A 22,778-nucleotide genomic window follows, 5' to 3' on the forward strand; every position below is an offset into this window, starting at 1 on the left:
GCACCTAAAATCTGGAATAGCCTGCCAATGGGAATTCGCCAGGCTAATACAGTGGAGCACTTTAAAAAACTGCTAAAAAACATTATTTTAACATGGTCTTCTCATAACTTCACTATAAGCAAAATCCTGATACTCTGTATATCCAACTCATTATAATAACTATTCATGGTGGCTCTAAAATCTGTACTAACCTCTACTCTCTCTTCTGTTTCCTTTTCAGGTATCCTCATCTACTCAAAGCATCGTGATGTTCCAACAATGATGGATGAATTAAAAGCCAGAAGTCTGTATGACCATCAACATCAAGTGACTCTGTGAGAACCCTAACTACAAAGAGGACTATTTCATTTATGTTAGGTAGAATGACCAGAGGGGACTGGGTGGTCCTGTGGCCTGGAACCCCTGCAGATTTTATTTTTTTTCTCCAGCCGTCTGGAGTTTTTTTTGTTTTTTCTGTCCACCCTGGCCATCGGACCTTACTCCTTTTCTATGTTAACTAATGTTGTCTTATTTTAATTTCTTATTTTGTCTTTTATTTTTCTTTTCTTCATTACGTAAAGCATTTTGAGCTAATTTATGTATGAAAATGTGCTATATAAATAAATGTTGTTGTTGCTTCTAAGGTTCCAGAGGAATATGGTGTATAACACTGTGTGTGGTCCATTGTAATGAAAGAAGGTACACCCTCCTGTAAACTATTTTACTAGTTGTACTAGAAGCTAGCTGATCCTTCCTACAAGCCATTTAACTAGGTATTTTACAAGCTGTGCTGGGAGATACAAGGACATACTGCCTCTGAGTACTACTGTTTGTGTGGCCTTTCCATTCTTTCTGCTGAGTCCTTTGTTTGCATAATGCCCCTGTCAGTGCAGAAAATGTACTTTAGCATGATAATATCCCAAATGATATCACCAAATTTCAGGCAAAGCCTATTTTAAATTTTTCAGTATTCAGCATTTCTATTGTTGTGATGTTTTTACCTCTAAATATTGATATCTCAACATGTCTTTTATTAGTGGATAGCTGCCTGCCCTAGATAACCATCCTGCCAAACTTCAGCTTTTTATATTAACATTTGATCAAGTCAGTCAGTCAAGCAGTCATTCAAAGTCATTTCAGCCATCAAGCTCAACCTTCTTACTATCCCGGGGTCAACAGTTTGTTGTCTAATAAGAGGCTTGTTGCTGGGAATAAAATGAATCAGGCTGCGTAGTCAAATCTGCCCAATGGTGCCAGTAGGTTACACTTAAAGTCATCTTTAACATTTGAATAGAGAAGATGCAGCTGTTTATTTCCTTGAGTGGAACATGCCACAAACTAATGGAAACGTGGAGTTTCTTACAAGGTCACATGGTTGAAGCAGTATTATATATTTCAGTAAGATATGAAATATTTTAAGGAATTTACCCTTCAAAGATCCTAGGAAATGGTTGGTAATGGACGTTTTAACTTGCATCTCAATAAAAAAGTACAACTCAGCCAAACATATAATAATCCTAGTTCTATTTTGACCAAGTAGTCCATAATTCAACTAAAAGGTCTTTCACATAGATCTTGTTTAAAATTGTTCAAAATGTATCCAGGGCAAGACCCAAAAGGCAAGAATTGCCATTTAGCCCCATATGTTTTGGGAATGTACAAAATTACAAACTTCTCAGGCAGCCTCAGAGTTACGTACAATCACTCCTAATCCATCAACGGTGTTATCTGATGTACTTCCAGAAGCCATTAAAGTGCACAGGAACAAAATCGACTGTAAAACACTATACCACCTTACCAGCATGCAGACTTATCCTGATCAACTGGGTGAATCTTAATCTACTTTCACTAACTCAGAGGGTAAGCAATGTTCTATATCATATCACATTCTCTTCTTTTAGAGATTACGTCCAAAATTATGAAACAGAGCAAGATTATTATTATTACAGTGATCCCTCGCTATATCGCACTTCGACTTTCGCTGCTTCACTCCATTGCGGATTTTAAATGTAAGCATATCTAAATATATATCATAGATTTTTCGCTGGTTTCCTATTGGCGGATGGCTGAGAAGCTACCCAAATCAGAGCACGTATTACATATTAAATAAAACTCCTCAATGATATAAGACAGTGTTTCCCAAACTCGGTCCTGGGGACCCCCTGTGGCTGCAGGTTTTTGTTCCAACCAACTTCTGCTTTTAATTGAACTCCTGAGCTAATTAAGTGAACTGATATTTCCCAAGTTCTGTGTTTAGGGAACAATATAGTAATTAGAAAACGTTTGCTAAAAAAAAAAAATATTATAATGTACCAAGCAGTTATATAGGAATAATGTAATTTGTTTTCATTTTAACAGTATTTCCATCTTGATTTTTATTCCACTTTTCAAGGTGTTCTAATTGTTTAATTAATCAATTATTTACTAATTAGTGGGTCTGACTCTAAAGTAGCTGCAGCCTTTGATTATTCAGTGTTGTTTGCCTGGGTGTCTGATCTGTTCATTTTAAATTGTCATCAATAAGATACAACGAAGGGGAAAAACTGCACAGAGAAAGGGCAAAATATAATGAAATCAACAAAAGAGAGTTAAGCATTTAAATCTATAGCAAAAGCAGAAATATTTATAAATGTCTTATAAATGTAAAAATCATGCTACTGCGCTTTTCTGAATGTCGAATAAAAGAAAAAAAAATACCAGCTAATTAAATGAGCTCAGTGCTATCAGGTGTTGTCACTGATTAGGAGTCTGGTTGGAACAAAAACCTGCAGCCACAGGGGGTCCCCAGGACCGAGGTTGGGAAACACTGATATAAGATATGCTTCCCGTGCAGTGTTTCCAACACTTAAAAGCTCTAGCAGCACATATTAATTTTTGATTGTTTGCTTTTGCCTGACGGAGGGGGTGTGAGCAGTGGGGCTGTTTGCACAGAGGCTGTTTGCCTAGAGGATACGGATGCTCCTCTCAAAAATGCTGAAAGACTACCTTCACATTGCTCCCTTTTTCTTGCAGCCACTTTATCACGGTGCTTTGCATACTTAAAAGCCCAACAGCTCGTATTGATTTTTGATTGTTTGCTTTTCTCTCTCTCTCTCTCTCTGACATTCTCTGCTCCTGACGCGCACTCCTTTGAAGAGGAAGATATGTTTGCATTCTTTTAATTGTGAGAAAGAACTGTCATCTCTGTCTTGTCATGGAGCACAGTTTAAACCTTTGATTAAAAGGTCTTCTTTCATGTCTAGAGGGCTCTAAAAATGTTAAAAAAAACGTATTTAGAAGGTAAGCAGGTTTTCAATGCTCTAACTGCGAAAATATAAGATTTATAAATAAAGAGTCCTACTTCGTGGAAATTCATTTATCGAGGTAGAGTCTGGATTAACCGCGATAAACGAGGGCTTACTGTATAACTGTGCGGAGAATATTTATAAACAGTGTGGGAGAGTTTATAAGGGCTTAAAATATACAGTGGTGTGAAAAACTATTTGCCCCCTTCCTGATTTCTTATTCTTTTGCATGTTTGTCACACAAAATGTTTCTGATCATCAAACACATTTAACCATTAGTCAAATATAACACAAGTAAACACAAAATGCAGTTTTTAAATGATGGTTTTTATTATTTAGGGAGAAAAAAAAATCCAAACCTATATGGCCCTGTGTGAAAAGTAATTGCCCCCTGAACCTAATAACTGGTTGGGCCACCCTTAGCAGCAATAACTGCAATCAAGCGTTTGCGATAACTTGCAATGAGTCTTTTACAGCGCTCTGGAGGAATTTTGGCCCACTCATCAGAATTGTTGTAATTCAGCTTTATTTGAGGGTTTTCTAGCATGAACCGCCTATTTAAGGTCATGCCATAGCATCTCAATTGGATTCAGGTCAGGACTTTGACTAGGCCACTCCAAAGTCTTCATTTTGTTTTTCTTCAGCCATTCAGAGGTGGATTTGCTGGTGTGTTTTGGGTCATTGTCCTGTTGCAGGACCCAAGATCGCTTCAGCTTGAGTTGACGAACAGATGGCCGGACATTCTCCTTCAGGATTTTTTGGTAGACAGTAGAATTCATGGTTCCATCTATCACAGCAAGCCTTCCAGGTCCTGAAGCAGCAAAACAACCCCAGACCATCACACTACCACCACCATATTTTACTGTTGGTATGATGTTCTGTTTCTGAAATGCTGTGTTCCTTTTACGTCAGATGTAACGGGACATTTGCCTTTCAAAAAGTTTTCCCTCATCAGTCCACAAGGTATTTTCCCAAAAGTCTTGGCAATCATTGAGATGTTTCTTAGCAAAATTGAGACGAGCCCTAATGTTCTTTTTGCTTAACAGTGGTTTCGTCTTGGAAATCTGCCATGCAGGCCGTTTTGCCCAGTCTCTTTCTTATGGTGGAGTCGTGAACACTGACCTTAATTGAGGCAAGTGAGGCCTGCAGTTCTTTAGACATTGTCCTGGGGTCTTTTGTGATCTCTCGGATGAGTCGTCTCTGCGCTCTTGGGGTAATTTTGGTCGGCCGGCCACTCCAGGGAAGGTTCACCACTGTTCCATGTTTTTGCCATTTGTGGATAATGGCTCTCACTGTGGTTCGCTGGAGTTCCAAAGCTTTAGAAATGGCTTTATAACCTTTACCAGACTGATAGATCTCAATTACTTCTGTTCTCATTTGTTCCTGAATTTCTTTGGATCTTGGCATGATGTCTAACTTTTGAGGGGCTTTTGGTCTACTTCTCTGTGTCAGGCAGCTCGTATTTAAGTGATTTCTTGATTGAAGCAGGCGTGGCAGTAATCAGGCCTGGGGGTGGCTACGGAAATTGAACTCAGGTGTGATACACCACAGTTAGGTTATTTTTTAACAAGGGGGCAATTACTTTTTCACACAGGGCCATGTAGGTTTGGATTTTTTCTCCTAAATAATAAAACCATCATTTAAAAACTGCATTTTGTGTTTACTTGTGTTATATTTGACTAATGGTTAAATGTGTTTGATGATCAGAAACATTTTGTGTGACAAACATGCAAAAGAATAAGAAATCAGGAAGGGGGCAAATAGTTTTTCACACCACTGTAAAAAAATAACCATACAAACATATGGTTTCTACTTCGCGGATTTTCTGGAACGAAACCCTGCGATCAACGACGGATTACTGTATTATTATTTTGGGCTTGGGGTGGTGTGATTGACTATCCAATGTTATTAATCATTTCTCACCCCCGAAAAAAAAATGTATCTGTGTCTTTTCTCTTTTTTAGGTGTTGAATCTGGTTTTGCTTTGTGTTTTTATTTTTTTGTTTTAACTGTATTTTATTCCAACTTACAGTCATGCTCTAATTTACAGACGACCGAGTTGAGGCCCTTAGCACTTACGCACTGAGGGCCCTTGGAAAACAATAGGATAAGAATGTTCTAGAAATTGCCAAAACCAGACGTTATAGGTCACAAAAGCCATACGCCTTTTGTTTATCACATACTTGTGGCAGCCCAGCCAGCTACAAAAATGATACACTGCACAGAAGTAGTGAGAGAAGCAGTAGTGAAGCTGCAAAGGTAGTAATCTCTTAGCTGTCTTCTACTGATGCTGCAAGTGACAAATGGCTACAACCTATATATATGTGTGTGTGTGTGTGTGTGTGCGCGCATATGTATGGCTCCCTACTCCTGACATCACGCTTCCCCCTGCCCTTGGCCCAAAGCCTCCGTCTCGGATTAGTGCAGATATATCGCTCCTGCAAGCGAACTCTATCAAGATAGAAACACTGTGTAAACAGTAATAAATCTTTTATTATTATTTCACAGGGTCTGACAGGCTTTCTGACTCTTGGATTGCCTTTTAAGGTTTGTTTTCATTGGTGCTGGTTTATGTGGCTAATTGTTTTGCATTTGGCCTGCACTGCCTTCCCTAACATGGACAAGGCATGTGAGCTGCAAGACTTGAAGATTGGTTTTTGCCACTCTGTACCAGCAATTAACACATGTGTACTGGTGACCCACACCAGACCAACAGAGCCTCAACTGCAATGAACTATACACTTTGTGACTGACATACGGTCAAATGGCATTTCTCAAATGGAGCTGTACCATAAGTCTGTGGCTGACTGTAAATAGTTGTATCTGGTATGTTATTATAAGTATCTGTTATATATGTATACAATATTGAATAAGTAGAATGCTACTGTAATGTTCTGGTTTTCGAAATTCAAATACTAAAAAAAAAACCAATACAATGTTTAGATGCCTACACATCTGCACCATGGTAGGATTTCTAATGCCATGAGTTTCCATAGCATTTGTTTCCACTAACATTAATGTAATGTGGCCATAAACACTAGTCTGTGTAAACTGAAACCACTTATGAGAAATTTGAATGACCAAGGTAACCAATTTTGCTTGAGGAATTTTAACTACTGTCATAATTCTTTGCAGAAAAACCTGCTACTCTGTATGCTTGGTATGAATTCTTAATCTTGGTACATGTTCATATTTATATTAAAGTTTAAATAACTCAACCACTAATTTGAAAATAACTTACCGGTTTTAATTGTGAAACAAGTATTAAATAAAAAGGCAAATGTAACATTTATCAACAGCACTAAAATAATACTATATGTAGGTTAAAGTCAAAGTCTATAAATAATTTGCCCAAGTACTTTGTAATTATGTATATTTAATACTTCGAAATGATGGCAATATAGAATTTTAAATACACACATATAAAGAAATGAGGCTGATTTACAGTTTCTTTGTTAACACTATGAAAATTCTGAAGGCAGTTGAACTATTTTATGAAAAAATGTGGATCATACAATATATTCTCAAAGAAAAAATGAAAATATGGCCAAGACAATGCCATAATTTTTCACAAATTTCTTGTTCAATTTTCTGCAGTAGGACAGCTGCTTTCCGTGTCCATCTTGTTCTGGGGGAATACAAAAGAGAACAAATGGCATTCAGTTAAAGCTAATGAAGACCTAGACAATAGCTGTCAGAATTAGGTACCTGTAAGCACACAAAAATGACTCTGGTGGGACCTTTTTGTGAACATAAACAGTTACTTTTCTGAAACAAAATAGATCCCAGGATATAAATTATTAAATCAGTTCATGAAAAAATTGCTTTATAAAATGCATTCATTCAAATAAACCACAACCTTTATTTTGCATGATGCCTCAAACAGGACGCACCATTACAAGGTATTTAATGGTGCAAAGATTATAATACAGTAGCAAGCACAAAAGTAACCTACTCAAATGTACAGCTGTATAATGTTTACAACAAAAATACTTTACCTTTAGCTTTTGATAGTGGGACTGAGTTTTACAGTGTGCAAGCTTTGACTGCTCTGTACCATAGAAGAGGTTGCACAACTTGCAAAAGTAGCCAGTAGCAGGAACCATGAACTCTAATCCTGTAATTTTAAAACAAATCAAGAATTTTAAAACGATGGTAGAAACTATTCATAATCATTTTGCAAAGAAAACTTTTAGATGGGGAGGTAGGAGGAGGGGTGAGTTGGACCCGGGAAATAAAGATTTTAGCAAATAGTCAAGATTTAAAAAAAATATGCACACATACACACAGAACAAAAAATGAATGTTACAAATCAGGTACCAAAGACGAGACTTACCATAACAGGTGTTGGGTTGATATGGTTCTAAATGAGTTTGTTTTATAGGGAACTGAATATCCTCTTCCTCCTGTTTTTTTACAACATTCCTGAAAAGGACAGGATAGTAAATATTAAAGTGGACAGAAGTCAAACCCTTTTTCATAAAAACACCCTGGAAACATAATGAATACAGAGTTAAAGAAACTTTGTACAATTTAGGCAGCCCTGTCTTAGGATATAGACAGGTGGCTCTAATAGTGTGCAGCATGAACAAAAATCCATAACACCAATTAAAAATTTTGACGGTTTCAGTATATACAAGTGTAATGCATATGTATATACTTTTAAGATAACCCTTTTTTTAAAAAAGAAAACTTAATAAAATGTCCACATTAGTGTGCTTCTTATCTGCTCAAATGTTTGTCAACATTGCTACTCAAATTGTTTTAATATCCGTTACATATATCTCTCTAGATTGAACCAACGAAAGAACAGGTTCTATATCTCTCATTTATCCTGCTGTCAAGTACACACAGTATTAGCCACAGCTTTTTTCTGTTTCCACATCTCCCTGTTCTAAACAGACGTCTTTAAACATACATGCATATCTTGTCAAATCTGTTTGATCCAATGTAGATTCACAAGGAGCCAGAGGTAGTATCAACTGAACAATCAAGCATAGATGTACATCCCTCTAAGTAATATTGTCCTTAAAAGATTTTGGCTTTGATTACCCTTTAGAGATGGGAAAAGAGAGGCAACTTTTATTCCCCTGAGCCCAACTGAAGTGTAATGAGGAGCTGGTGACCACCTGGTGGTGCAGCTTCATGAAAAAAAGCCACCAGAGGTCATGAAAATCATCATCATTGTAGGGTGACCCAATAACATGACAACACACAGTATAAGTCTCGTCCAAACCACTTCTCATTGACCAATAACATACATATCCATATTCCTGCCATGTTAAATCTATTTCTCATAATGAAATCTCTCACACCAATGTAAAATCCAGTAATGCATCTACGTCGTTAACTGGGGTATTATTGTATTAGCATTGGTGAGAGTACAAAATTGCAGATCCATCCACAGGTACCTAACAAATACTACTCTGGAAATACGTTACCATTGCCGAGTAACTTGCTGTCAAGTGTGATCTGTTTCATTACATCACAAGTCAGTTTGCTGTATTTTTTACTATTTAGTTGTACAAATTAATAGTAGATTATTTTCCTTACCTCTCAGTAATCATCTTCTCATCCAGCTGTAACTCAATCGGTTTGTTTTGACCTACTATTAGATTAAATTTTCCAACCTTATTAAGGGACATTTTTACAACTGCCTGTGGGAGAAAAAAATGGCAATAAAAAAAGCTTTAGGCACAATACTATTACAAAGTTACATGTATCAAAGACGGTGGGCAAATATTTTATAAATATATATACACACGCACACAAAAACACCCGATTCTAATTTTACTGGATTGAAATGGTGATAAATATAAGGGCTTACTTACTTTACTTTGTAATTGTGTTAATTTAGATTAAGAGAGTGGATACACCATGTCAATTGTATGTGTCATTTGTTCAAGAATGTTGCACCATGTTACTTGCATGATGACCTAATGTTTGCCTGTTCAGATATGCTGAAAAAGTCAATAGTTTCCAAGGAGTGTACTTACTTTTTCACATACTGTATGTATTTAGATTTCTGAAGAGATGGATGAGTGAAATGTTAATCAACTTTATTTAGATGTAACAATACTAAACTAATGAAATTATTAATTTATCATAGAGGGGCCCAAATAAACTAAAAAAAAAAGTCTCAATTTATTAAAAAAAAAAAAGTGCAGCTATGGATAAGTTACTTGCTTCATCCTCACTTTGATACAATATGGCACATGCTGTAATTCTTCTGACTACATGTAATTTGAAAAGTGCATTATTAGCCATTCTGACAACAATGTGAAAATATGACATGTCTAAGTACATTCCTTGAAGATGTAATTATTGAGTCCACATCCATGTTGATACAAGTCTTTTAAAAAATTGTTGCAATAAGTGTTATATAATGCATGTACTACATACAAACTGTTACTAAAACAAAGTTGAAAAATCTTATTTTGTATCTTGTTGAATGTATTTTTTTGACTTGTATGTCTGCAATGATTATCATTAATACTTTATGAAGCTGCATGAGTGGCAAATCTATTGGCAGCATTGTTATATTTTAGTTCCTGCTCAAAGTTTAATGTGGCACCCATTTCTGTGACAGCTGAAAATTGCATTAATGCACTTAACCTGATATGGCATACACCTTTCCCAAAACAACAAACTGTAGAAAAACATAAGGAAGAGAAAGTGAGAACCCAATCAATGCATGTTTTTCATAGACCTTCCAGGCCATTTATTTTTAGGCTTATCTTTCAAGAATGCAAGGTTATTTTGTATAGTTTTGTTTTAGAGTGATGAGTGTCATTATCTTTTTTTTCTGTTACCAAGCAGAACAGTCAGAGAGCCAATGTATCCTGCTAAATGTTTGGTTCAACTCTCTGGATGGTAGTTATCAAAATATTTGCTGGATAAATGTTCATTGACCAACATTTTATAAACCTGCATAACTTTCTTTTATGAAGACTAAAACATTGAACAACATACTGCTTTGTGCTCCACCACCCTACCAACGAGCTAATAAGCAGAAAAATCAACCCAGCTACAAAAAACACCATTATTGTTTATAATGGTTAAAACTGCAAGATGCAACTTAAATCAATAACTGTTACACAGTGTATTCAACAATTTGGACATCTTCATATTTTTTTGTTATAAAACATTAAGTTACTGTGGATCTCATTTGGTTTTTCTAGATCAACACAAAAAAGAGTGCTTAATAACAAAGTGAAAACAGATCTCTGCAAAGTGGTCTAAATTAATTACAAATATAAAGCACAAAATAATAACTGAGCCAAAGAAAATTTGGCAAGATCCTGAACAAGAGTTCTGTAGAATACATCCTCGTAATGTCTTAAGGTACATACAAATTGTCCACTTTTATAAAGAAAAAAGAAATAATCCAAGAACATATTTTTATTTGTAAACATGGATGATGTCTTTAAATAAAAAGGCGCTGATAAAGTACATTTTATAAACTGTAAATACAATTAAACAGAGTAGAAGTGTGATCAGATCTAAAATTAAAACCATTATGTTGATAGTTTATAGCTACTCAAAAATATCACATTAATGGAAATATACATACAGCATGTACAGTATAAATACAAACAAACCCCTGAAGGTGTTAAACTACAGAACTCTGTCATGCAAATAATCATACTCTGTGGAATGTCTGAACATAGACTTTTGACCTGGAGGCACAAATGGTTGCAGTCCTCTGCCTGTGGCTCGTTATGGGAGGCACATCATCCAATCCAGTCCATACAATCTTAATCAGGAGATATCTAAAAAGCTTGCTGGTCAGGGGAGTTGACAAACAGCCTCTAGAGCACATAGAGTTGGATGGACAAGATGTGTTCTCCAGCAAGTCAACACCCGCCTACATTTCCCATTTCATAAAACAGGATCAGGATGATGTCCTCTCCACCCAAAACAAATGCAAATAAGCACAGAAGCTAACAGTATCAAACACCATGATGCCTGATGTGGGCAGACATGTACATGACCATCGCTTATTCCCACACTGAATCTGCATTCATCACCAAAGATACCTGATGCATTCCTCTCTCCAGTCAGCCTGCAGAGTCGATGCACGACAAAGATGGTGGGGGAACCTGAGACTTCAAGAATACTATTGTATATAGTTCAAGAGGACATTTCTGATGTAACACTAGCCGCATTTCTATTGAACTCCTTAATGAGAACTTTGAAATTGTGAAACAAAAAAAAAAAGTAATGGAAACGTGAATTTCAAAAAAACTTTCAAAATTCATAAAAAAATTTTATACACTCACTTGAGATGGTTTTTCAGGTGATTCGACAAAGGAATAATCTGCAAAACTGCAATGGAAACACTTTCGCATTTAGGTCACACGACATGAATACAGCAGCATCATAAGTATTACCAGGTGGCCCAACACAAACGTATCTGATCATTAATCAGTCATCAATGATTGCCTACAGATTTCCTGTTAACATAATCACGATACCCGGCACTAGGTGCACGAATAGGGATATGTGAGCTGTTGACTGCACCATAAACCTGAGTTATTTTGTGTGCCTCATATTAGTGCTGCAAAATCTGTCATACCTCTTCCACATCAGGTAAAATGATGTATTGCCTCATTAGTGTGAACCATATGGCCTGACACACCCCCATATACACATGTGTGAACAGTGGTTTTGCTCACACCAAAAGTCTCACCAACAACCTTGCACTCTGTGCAGGTAACCAGTTTATAAAGAATGATGGCTATGAGCCTCATGGTCGGGAGAGGCTTGCTCTGCTATGGCAGGGGACACAAGAGAGCCTATTGCAATGTATACTCCACGAATGTTGAGCTGCTCATTCTAAAAAATTGTACCCTTAACTCCTTAGTAAAATCACTGTGGACGATTTCAAAGAAATCCCTAACATGTGACCTCTGCCAAGTATAGGTGTGGTGTTATGGGTCCACAGCTCGTGGAGAAAAGGCCATTGATTTTAAATAAATAATCACCGCACCCGAGGCGGCTTGGTGAGGCGTTGTTGTGAGCGAGCGGGGCAGTCGTCGATGTGGGCGTTTCTCACCGTGTGCACAGGTGAGGAACTGCCCACATTCGTGATTGCTCCCGTGGCTAATGCTGCAGCTGTGATGGCCCCTCACGTTTTTAAAAGAAGCGCGAGTCGGTTTTAGGGAGAGGTGGAAAGGAAACGATCGAACAGAGAAAGAAACGATCGGAGAGAAAGGAAAGGAGAGGACGGAGGTTACCGGGAGCAGGAGAGGAAGCAGGTGGGTGAGAGGGAGAGAGCCGCGAAGAGAGCGGACGCGTCGGCGAATGAGCCGTGGACAGCTGCATGGAAGCTGGGTGTTAGGCCGACACCCGCGTGTTTGTGTTGATGTCGCTCCGCTGGCGAGCAGGTAGCGGGAGTGACCAAGGTGAAAGCGACGAGCCGCAGAAGGCCGCAGAAAGGCAGCGGAAGTCGGGAGGCTTGGAGTGGCAGTCCTTGGTGTGAGCGTCCTGGAGACCAAGGAGTCCAAGTCTCGAGGCTGGGATGAGAGCCAAACCGAAGCCAGGGATCGGGAGGTCTCCAGTCTTGCGTGTGTTTGAGGAGGGCAGCTGTAGAGAGCGTCTTGCCTGCTGCTTGGCCCATACGGGATAAGCAGGTGAGACGCTAACAGAAGAGCACCAGATTTGTTTGTTGGGTTTTAAGACTGCTTCCTAAAAAGATTTTAACCTCTCGTTTTTAAGGATTGTTTTTTCCAATGGTTTTAACCCCCACGTGTTCGTTTTATGGATTATTTATTTAATGAATATGAAGATCTGCACTATTTATGAACACTGTTTTTGTTTTGTTGACTGCTTTTAATAAAAGCACTATTGCACTTTTGTATACCTTCCCCTTGCTGGAATCATTTGCCTCCATTGACTAGCTCACTCGGTTACATTATCGACGGTGTCGGGTTCGAGTGCTTCCAATAGCAAAGGGAGTGTGGAGCCAGAACCCACATCGTCACAATAGGGTGTTCGCCCTCCCCTTTATTGTATTCACTCACTCTCGTTGCCACCAATTAAAAACTAACATCTTCACTGTACTCTGCATTATAATGGTGTGCTCCACTAACCTTTGGACTTTGATCACATTATTATGTGCCTATCTATCATACGTTTTCCACTAGTATACCATACTATGTTTAAATTGACAGGAAGAAAGAAAGCAACACAATATATATTATTAATATCTATGAAATATACATGCAGAAAATTTTGAAATACTTATTAAAATAATCATTTCTATCCCATATGTAAGAGCTCTATACTAGAGCTTTTTACTTACAGTCCCAACATCAGCAGACAAATTTCCTGTAGCTTGCGGTCTTTCCAAAATATTTTCAGTCTGTTCTTCAAATTCATTCTTCAGAGTTTCTTCAATCTGTGTGGTATTGCCTATCTGGTTTTCAATAGGTTTTACAGAAAAACCATTCTCAATTTTCTCCTTCAAAAATAAAAGCACTAACATTAAATCATTTTTAAAATGTCATTTTTTTCTTTTTTAAATTCAAAAAGTTAATTCAAAATTATGAAAAAAAAACATAATATTTTTCCGAAGTTATTATTTGTATTAGTATAAGGACAGAGTTTGTGGCAAGAGTAACTGACTTAAAAGAAGAGCAGCACTGGTAAACCTCCATTCAGAGCACAGACAGCTTAAAGGCAGGGTAAACCTGGGAACATACGCTATTGAGTTACTGGAATTGACTTTGTAACTTCATAGCCTCCAAATGTAAATGTAAATAGTGAAACAAATGGATATGCTTGTTTGTAATCAGATTTGGCAATGTAGTATATACAGTACATTTATAAAGAATTCAGATCCCTTTACTTAATTCACATTTGGTTATTTTGCACCCTTACGTAAATATTTTTCACCTTATCAAGCAAAATTCAATATCCCAGAATAACAAGGCAAACAATTGTGCAAAAAAAATAAATAAATAAATAAAATTCACCAATTAAAAAGATAAATGGTCACTAAATTTGATTCAGTATAAAACATGCAAGTTTCATCCATTATGTGCGCTGTATTTAAAATTGAATATGCATTTACTATTATGTGTTAATGTGTGCCATTTTGGGGAAAAGGTCGCCTAGTTTATATTAAAATTACTGCTAATAAAGGGTCATCACTAAAAAATAATGGATATAACCAGGTCCAAGGTCACAAAGGTTAAGAACCATTGCTCTACTGGCATAGCTAGAGTCCAGCCTTTCAATCCACTGAACATCTCTGAACAAACAAGAAAAAAGCTGTCCACTGATGGTCTCCATCCATCCTGAAAAGAGTTTAGGAGGATCTCCAGAGAAGAATGGCAGAAAATCTCTAAATCCAGGTGTGCAAATCTTGTGCCAAAGCCAAGACAACTTCAGGCTTCACTAAGACTTGTGTAAATATGGTAATTTCAGGGTTTTGGTTTTTTTTGCAATCATTGTGGGTGAATAGATTGATGCTTGATTAGAAGGGGAAAAAAATGTAGGGCTACAACATAAGAAATTGTGAATAAAAAGCGAAGAGGTATGAGTATTTTCTGAATGAAGTGTTGTGGCATGGTTTCTATTTGTCTTGTAATAAAGTATATATGACAATATGATATCCAAAAACAGGATATTTTGGAAAATTTATATGAAGCTTGAATGAAACTGAACTGAAGTAAAAGTATTCTTTTGGAGTAAAAAAGAAATTTTTAAAGTATACAGGTATTTCATTTATTGGTATTCTTTTTATTGCATCATAAAATCACAATTGATGGCAACTGCAGTTAAACACTGCAACAAGAATGACCATCAGTGATGCATTAAAAGTTTAGTTAGAGATATCCAACTCTACCATTATATATTACCATAATTGTAATTATTACAGAACTAGTAGTGTTACCTGGCTTTGTTCAGGGAATTTCTAATGACGATGGGCCTCAGTTATAGTGCTGTTGGTTAATCAGATGTGACAGAATTACTATGCAACTAACTTGGTACTATATTTTATTTATTTACTAGCAAAATACCCGCGCTTCGCAGCGGAGAAGTAGTGTGTTAAAGAAGCAATGAAAAAGAAAAGGAAACATTTTGAAAATAACGTAACATGATTGTCAATGTAATTGTTTTGTCACTGTTGTGAGTGATGAGTGTTGTTGTCATACATATACATATATATATATATACACATATACATATACATATATATATATATATATACACACACACACACACACACACACACACACATATATATATATATATATATATATATATATATATATATACATATACATATACATATATATATATATATTTACACACACACATAAACATATATATATATATATATATACATATCTATACATATACACATATATACATACATATCTATACATATCTACATATATACACATACATACATACACACACACATATATAAACATATATATACATATACATACATATCTACATATATACACACACAGCTATTTCGTATCAGTGCAATACGCTGCTTGTTAAAACGGATGACTCCCGCTCTTACGTGTAAGTCTGCGTGGATATTATGAACTATCGTATTTGTTCAAGTTCTATTTAAATTTTAAATAGAAGGAATTTTTATTTAGTCGACAGAAATATCTTTGGTTGGAATGGTAAAAACAGACAGGAATATTATTCGTGAATAAATCAACTCAAACCTTAAACAACTTATAATATTTTGCTCTCCATAAAAATATATCCTGTCTAAATTATACAAGTTAGAAATAAAGTAAACGTTAAAAGAACAGACATTCAAATTTCTTTACTCTTATGTAATTTTATATAAAAAATAAACTTAGATTTTAAATATCCCAAAAGATTTTGCTCTCCATAAAAATATATCCTGTCAAAATTATACAAATTCAAATATGAACATGGTGCCTAACAAAACCTGGAAATATAAATAAAATGTGTTCCTTTCAGCAATAACAAATCAAATCATTCAGTTGTCTTTGCTCATATGTCATTTTAGAGCTGGACGCCTGGCATCTTTTTTTGGCCACAGGTTCGTTTCTGTTTGCTGTGAGGTTCTGTGTTTTGGAGATTCTCAGGATGGATTGCAGGTGCTCATCAGTGAGGCGACTCCTGTGTGCTGTTTTGTTAGTCTTTATCACTGAGAAGAGCTTCTCACACAGATATGTGCTACCAAACATGCACAAGGTTCGAGCGCATGTAGACGGACTTTTGTTCTTCAAAGTCACCAAAGCGCCGTGCAAACTCAGTGCTTCGGTTTATCAGCAAAGTGCGATTTGGGAACACCGTAGTGGCGACTTGGTTTAACATTACTTGGCAACAGGGAAAGTGGGGCAAGGTGAACTGGTGCATTTGTGTCTCCCATAAAAGCAGCTTCACTTGAAATCACTTTGTGATTGTGCGCGGGTTAAAGCGTCCGCTGAAGTGTCAGATTCTTATTTAATTATGCCGTTTTCTGTATCTTCTGAATTGCATTCAGGTTACCCTGATGTTTTGTCTCGTAGTGCCGTCTTAGATTAAATTCTGTAATTACAGCCACATTAGCTCCACAAATGAGACACACGGGTTCAGTAAACATATACTCAGCCTCCCATCGGTTTTTAAAGGCTCTATTTTCAGAATCAACTTTTCTCTTCAGCATCGTGTGAGCTAGCCGCCAATAACTTGCAGCATCATAAGGTAGACTTGATTAGCGCGGTAAGTGTTACGGCAAGGCAGCTGAAGCGCTGCATTATGGGATCTGTAGTTTATTGTGTTACCAGCGCTTCATATACCCGGGCTTTAATAACAATAATACAGTATACAAAATGATCTCGGGCGGATATAATTACCGTCCGGGCGGATGTGGCCCGCTGCCCTTGAGTTTGACACATATGGACTAAATAGAACTTGAAAAGATATATTTTTTCAAATGTGATCACGCAATTCAGATAGAGTTGACGCGCACTACAGCCTGCATGCCTCAATAAGTCATCCTCCCCTCGCTCTTACTTTTTTACCGTTCATCTAATGAATACACTGAGTATGGCTTTACCAAAACAATCATTGATGGCGAATAAAGTATCCATTATTCAAGTATGTAGATCGGGATATATATATATATATATATACATATATACATAAATATACATATACATATATATACATATATATATATATACATATATATATATATATATACATATATATACATATATATATATATATATACATATATATATATATATATATATATATATATATATACATATATATATATATATATATATATATATATATATATATATACATATATATATATATATATATATATATATATATACATATATATATATATATATATATATATATATATATATATATATATATACATATATATATATATATATATATATATATATATATATATATATATATATACATATATATATATATATATATATATATATATATATATATATACATATATATATATATATATATATATATATATATATATATATATACATATATATATATATATATATATATATATATATATATATATATATATATATATACATATATATATATATATATATATATATATACATATATATATACATATATATATATATATATATATATATATATATATATATATATATATATACATATATATATATACATATATATATATACCTACCCGCGTATCGCAGCAGAGAAGTAGTGTGTTAAAAAAGTAGAAAAGAAAAGGGAACATTTTAAAAATAACGTAACATGACTGTCAATATACAGTATTTGTTTTGTAAGTGTTCCTGAGTGTTGCTGTCTGTCATCAAGGATTTGATTATCATTATTTCTTTCAATCAGGCTCGTATTTGTAGGATGTGTTGTGTTCAAGTTACATTCCGTGTTTGTCAATCGTTGTAAAGATGACAGGTTTCATTCATCGATTCGTTTCTTACTGCATCAATAAACAGCTCGTCTTCTTCTTTATCTGAGACCTGACACACTGCATGCACGGTTTTTTACACTGTCTTCCTTTAGCGGGACATTGACTTTTCCAACGTGTGCTTTGTTTCCGCAGTAGTTGGATTTATGAATATCTTATATGTATCAGACGCTTCATATTTTTTGCTGCCTTTTCAATTGTGTAATTCGGTTTTTGTTTAGCGCTCTTTGGAACTGTTGCTTTTTATCTGTGCACTGCGTCAGTTCATGTGAGCCGCTCGGTGTACTTGCATCGAAGGTTCCCAGCTGTGCTGGTGCCATCTCGTGCTATGTCCATGGCTGTATTTAATGTTACCTTAGTCCTGGCACTTAAAACTTTCTCTCGCAGTTTCGCGGAGTTTGTGTCAAACACCACCCTGACCATCTCATCTTCCTCTCCATAAGCACAGTCCTTAACCCGTGAATATTTACCCGTGGTAGTTTGCTATTGGATTGCGCTGACGGACTGACCTTATATGGGCAGGCACTAAATTACAAACGCCAGCGGCAGCCTGTCTATGAACTTAAAGTATAGGTTTACATCGTGCTTTGTTTCCGAAGTAGCAGAACTCATGAATATGGTTGTATATGTCACTTTCGCATTTCGATTCTTATTGTTTAGCTGCCTTCTCAATTATATAATGCATGTTTTCTTCAGCGCTTTTTTGAGGTCTTCCTGGTTTTCTATGTACTGCGTGATTACGTGGGAGGCGTGATGATGTCACGAAACTCCGCCCCACGGCGTTGAAGCTCATCTCCATTACAGTAAATGGAGAAAAACTGCTTCCAGTTATGACCATTACGCGTAGAATTTCGATATAAAACCTGCCCAACTTTTGTAAGGAAGCTGTAAGGAATGAACCTGCCAAATTTCAGCCTTCCACCCACACGGGAAGTTGGAGAATTAGTGATGAGTCAGTGAGTGAGTGAGTGAGTGAGGGCTTTGCCTTTTATTAGTATAGATATATACAGTACACACATATATATTCATGGCATTCGTAGTCTGAATCACAATCTAATTGTATGGGTGGTTACCTACTAGGTAACAGTTGTGGTTGGTCTGCAAGTCGGCAAACATCCGCCATGGTGCTCTCTTTCAGTTGTGAGAAGCAGATCATAGATGGTTGAATAGTTTTACTATCAAATAATGCAAAGAGTACGCGACACGCATTTTGCCTTAATTCTGGGCTCATAAGGTGTACACACTCACTGCACCCCCTCTTGGGAAATTGAACCTCGGACGTCAGCATCGGAGGCAAAGCCTCTTTACCTCGTGCCACAGCATGTGGTTCGTTTATTTGACAGCATGTAGATCGGGGTAATTACATTCATGGCATTCATAGTCTGACTCACAATCTGATTGTATGGGTGGTTACTTATGGATGTTTGCCGACTTGCAGACCAACCACAAGCGTTACCTGGTAGGTAACCACCCATACAATCATGAATCACGTTGTACTTTATCTTCTTACAGTGATGTCATTTACAGGCTGCACATTTAGGTGCGGGGTAGCACGGTGGTGCAGTGGTAGCACTGCTGCCTCACAGTAAAGTAGACCTAGGTTTGCTTCCAGGATCCTCCCTGCATGGAGTTTGCATGTTCTCCCTGTGTCTGTGTGGGTTTCCTCCAGGTGCTCTGGTTTCCTCCAACAGTCCAAAGACATGCAGGTTAGGTGCATTGGCGATCCTAAATTGTCCCCAGTGTGTGCTTGGTGTGTGTGTGTGTCCTGTGGTGGGCTGGCGCCCTGCCCGAGATTTGTTCCTGCCTTGCGCCCTGTGCTGGTTGGGATTGGCTCTAGCAGACCCCCGTGACCCTGTGTTTAGGACATTGCGGGTTAGACGATGACTGACTGACATTTAGGTGGTGCAATGAGCTTAATGTTTTAATGCTGGTGATATTTTCTGTAGAGGTTGAAGTGGAACAAAACAACAACTAGTGCTATGGTTTGGATACTTCTTAAAACGATTGCCAGCCCATTTTGAACACTGGTTTTCTTCCCATAAATGTGTTGTAGTGACATCTTTGTTGGTAGAGAAAAGACGAAATGGGAGTCTGAAATGTAAACATTTAAGAGATAGAACTTTCTATAAAGGAGTGAGGTTACAAATATGAGAAAATCAAGGACAGTACAGAAGAGGAAATGGTAAACAAAAAATTAAATATATATAATATATAACGATATAAGGCACCGACAATCGGAAATCCTCAAGCTGACTTTGCAGCATTAATTAAAGACATGAAGGAGAGGACCCCAGTGGCAAAGATCTTCATTTCAGGTCCACTACCTCTCGTCAGTCGATCAAATGAGTACTACAGCCGTCTGCTAGGATTAAACAACTGGCTACAGGGGTTCTGCAAGAATCAAGACATCGGGTTCATCAATAACTGGGACCTCTTTTGGGAAAGGCCGCATTTCTTCAAGCAAGATGGCCTGCATCCGAACAGTTTCGGCGCCCGGGTCCTTTCCGAAAACTTAGTCAAGATAAACGAATTACCTTAGATATCTATCTCTGCTCTTAACCCCTTCCGAAATGCTACTGTTGTGCTAGGACATGATAATGTTTAATAGAATCTTCCGTTAAAGTGCACAACATTAATACTGTAATAAGCAATCTCAATGCGTAGAAAATCTAGGCAATACGGCATAAACTCCAATAATCTAATTAAAATTACTATTTTAGAGGAACAATGTATTAAAACTATAAAACAGATCACAGATTAAACAAAAATACACAGAGCGGCTAATAAAATAATTTAGTTCCTATTCCAAATATCAATACGCACATAGTATTCATCTCTGCCCTCGAAACATTAAATATGGCACTATTAAATGTTAGAGCTTTAACTAACAAGACAGTTTTTATCAACGATCTTATTAGTGATAAAAAAAATAGATTAAATAGTGAAACGTGGCTTAGCTCAGATGGCGCAACTGTTTTAATCGAATCTGCACCTCCAGATTACAGTTTTACTCGTGCAGACCGCCAGGAAAAAGGGGTGGCTTGGCAAACATTTACTCGAGCGGTTAAAATGTAAAGATGTCAGTTTTGGTAAGTTCAAGTCCTTTGAGTATCTCGCCGTTGTTATCATGGAGATTCTCAAGTTCTAGTATTATCCGTGTATAGACCTCCAAAATTCAAGCGTCTTTTTGAGGAATTCTCTGACTTAATGTCAATTTTAATTACTAACTATGACACACTCTAATAGTTGGCGACTTTAATTTTCATATAGATAATCAGTGTGATCTAAAAGTAAAAGAATTTATGAACCTCCTGGATTCTTTTGATTTGAGACAACTCGTAAATCAGCCTACACATAAAGCAGGTCATACGTTAGACTTAGTGATTACTAAAGGACTGAAAGTTGATATAAAACAGATCATTGATATTGGTCTATCAGACCATTTTCTTCTACTTTTAATATAGAAATAATGATAAAAACACCATGAGAAGCATATTGTTAAAAACGCTTCTTTGACTCATCAGCAGCTTTAAAACTTACAAACATTCTAAGCAATCAGTCCGTTTATAGTGCCAACTATAATAGCGAGGATAATGTAAATAGTAAGGTGGAAAGATTTAATACTAAAGTGAGAGCTGCTGTTGACATAGTTGCACCTGAAAAGACAGTTAAAAAATCTTCTAGCATTGTTATACCATGGAAGACCCAAAGAGTGTCTGATTTAAAGAGAACATGCCGTAGAGCTGAGCTAAATGGAGGAAGACTAAACTAACTATCCACTATGAAATATTAAAAGTTAAAATAACAGAATACAATAACACTGTCCGTCTTGAGAGAGCTGCTATTTCTCTAAGATTATAAATAACAATGCTAGTAATCCCAGAGTCTTATTTTCTACAATTGATGCTACTAAACCCAGGTAACTCAAAGGAATGCCTCCTAAGTACTTCCAGTAAAACCTGTGAGGCTATGCTGTATTTTTCAATCAAAAATTAATGATATTAGAAATAACATAGTATATCTCCCCAACACTAAGGATCCTCCTAAACCCCAGCATTCTGTTATAAACAAATTAAACTCTTTCACTAGGATAGATTTACCTGATTTACAAAAAAAAAATTTCTCAATTAAAACCCTCCACCTCGTCCTTGACCCAATACCAACAAGGTTTTTCAAAGAAGTATCAGGCGTGCTAATTGATAATGTTCTTGACATAGTAAATTCGTCATTAGATACGGGGTCTTCCCAGACTGTCTTAAGACTGCTGTAGTTAAACCCCTACTTAAGAAACATAATCTTGACCCCTCGCTCTTGAAAATTTTAGACCCATCTCTAACCTGCCTTCTTAAGTAAAGTTCTGGAGAAGGCAGTCATTATGCAGTTAAATGACCACCTCAATAAACATGCTATTCTTGATAAATTTCAGTAGGGTTTTAGAACAAATCACAGCACAGAAACTGCACTTGTTAAAGTAGTAAATGACTTGGGTAAATGCAGACAGAGGCCATTTATCTGTTCTCATCCTCTTAGATCTGAGTGCTGCATTTGACACCATTGATCATAATATT

The 22,778-nt window shown here is 36.5% G+C and overlaps 1 protein-coding gene across 4 annotated transcripts in view; it reads right to left on the minus strand.

Moving 5' to 3' along the window:
• Positions 1-6,619: 6,619 nt before the first annotated feature.
• Positions 6,620-22,778, minus strand: part of LOC120543246 (matrin-3-like) — a 95,047-nt gene continuing 78,888 nt past the window's right edge. For all 4 annotated transcript variants that reach the window (XM_039776216.1, XM_039776219.1, XM_039776215.1 and 1 more), the window contains 5 exons: positions 13,570-13,728; positions 8,817-8,920; positions 7,600-7,688; positions 7,262-7,380; positions 6,620-6,891 (listed from right to left, as the gene is read on the minus strand). In XM_039776216.1, the coding sequence (XP_039632150.1) occupies positions 6,847-6,891; positions 7,262-7,380; positions 7,600-7,688; positions 8,817-8,920; positions 13,570-13,728 (516 nt within the window). In that variant the 3' untranslated portion in view covers positions 6,620-6,846. The remainder of the gene's footprint in view (positions 6,892-7,261; positions 7,381-7,599; positions 7,689-8,816; positions 8,921-13,569; positions 13,729-22,778) is intronic.

Source organism: Polypterus senegalus, chromosome 13 (genome assembly GCF_016835505.1).
Source record: "Polypterus senegalus isolate Bchr_013 chromosome 13, ASM1683550v1, whole genome shotgun sequence".
NCBI classification, from domain to species: domain Eukaryota; kingdom Metazoa; phylum Chordata; class Cladistia; order Polypteriformes; family Polypteridae; genus Polypterus; species Polypterus senegalus.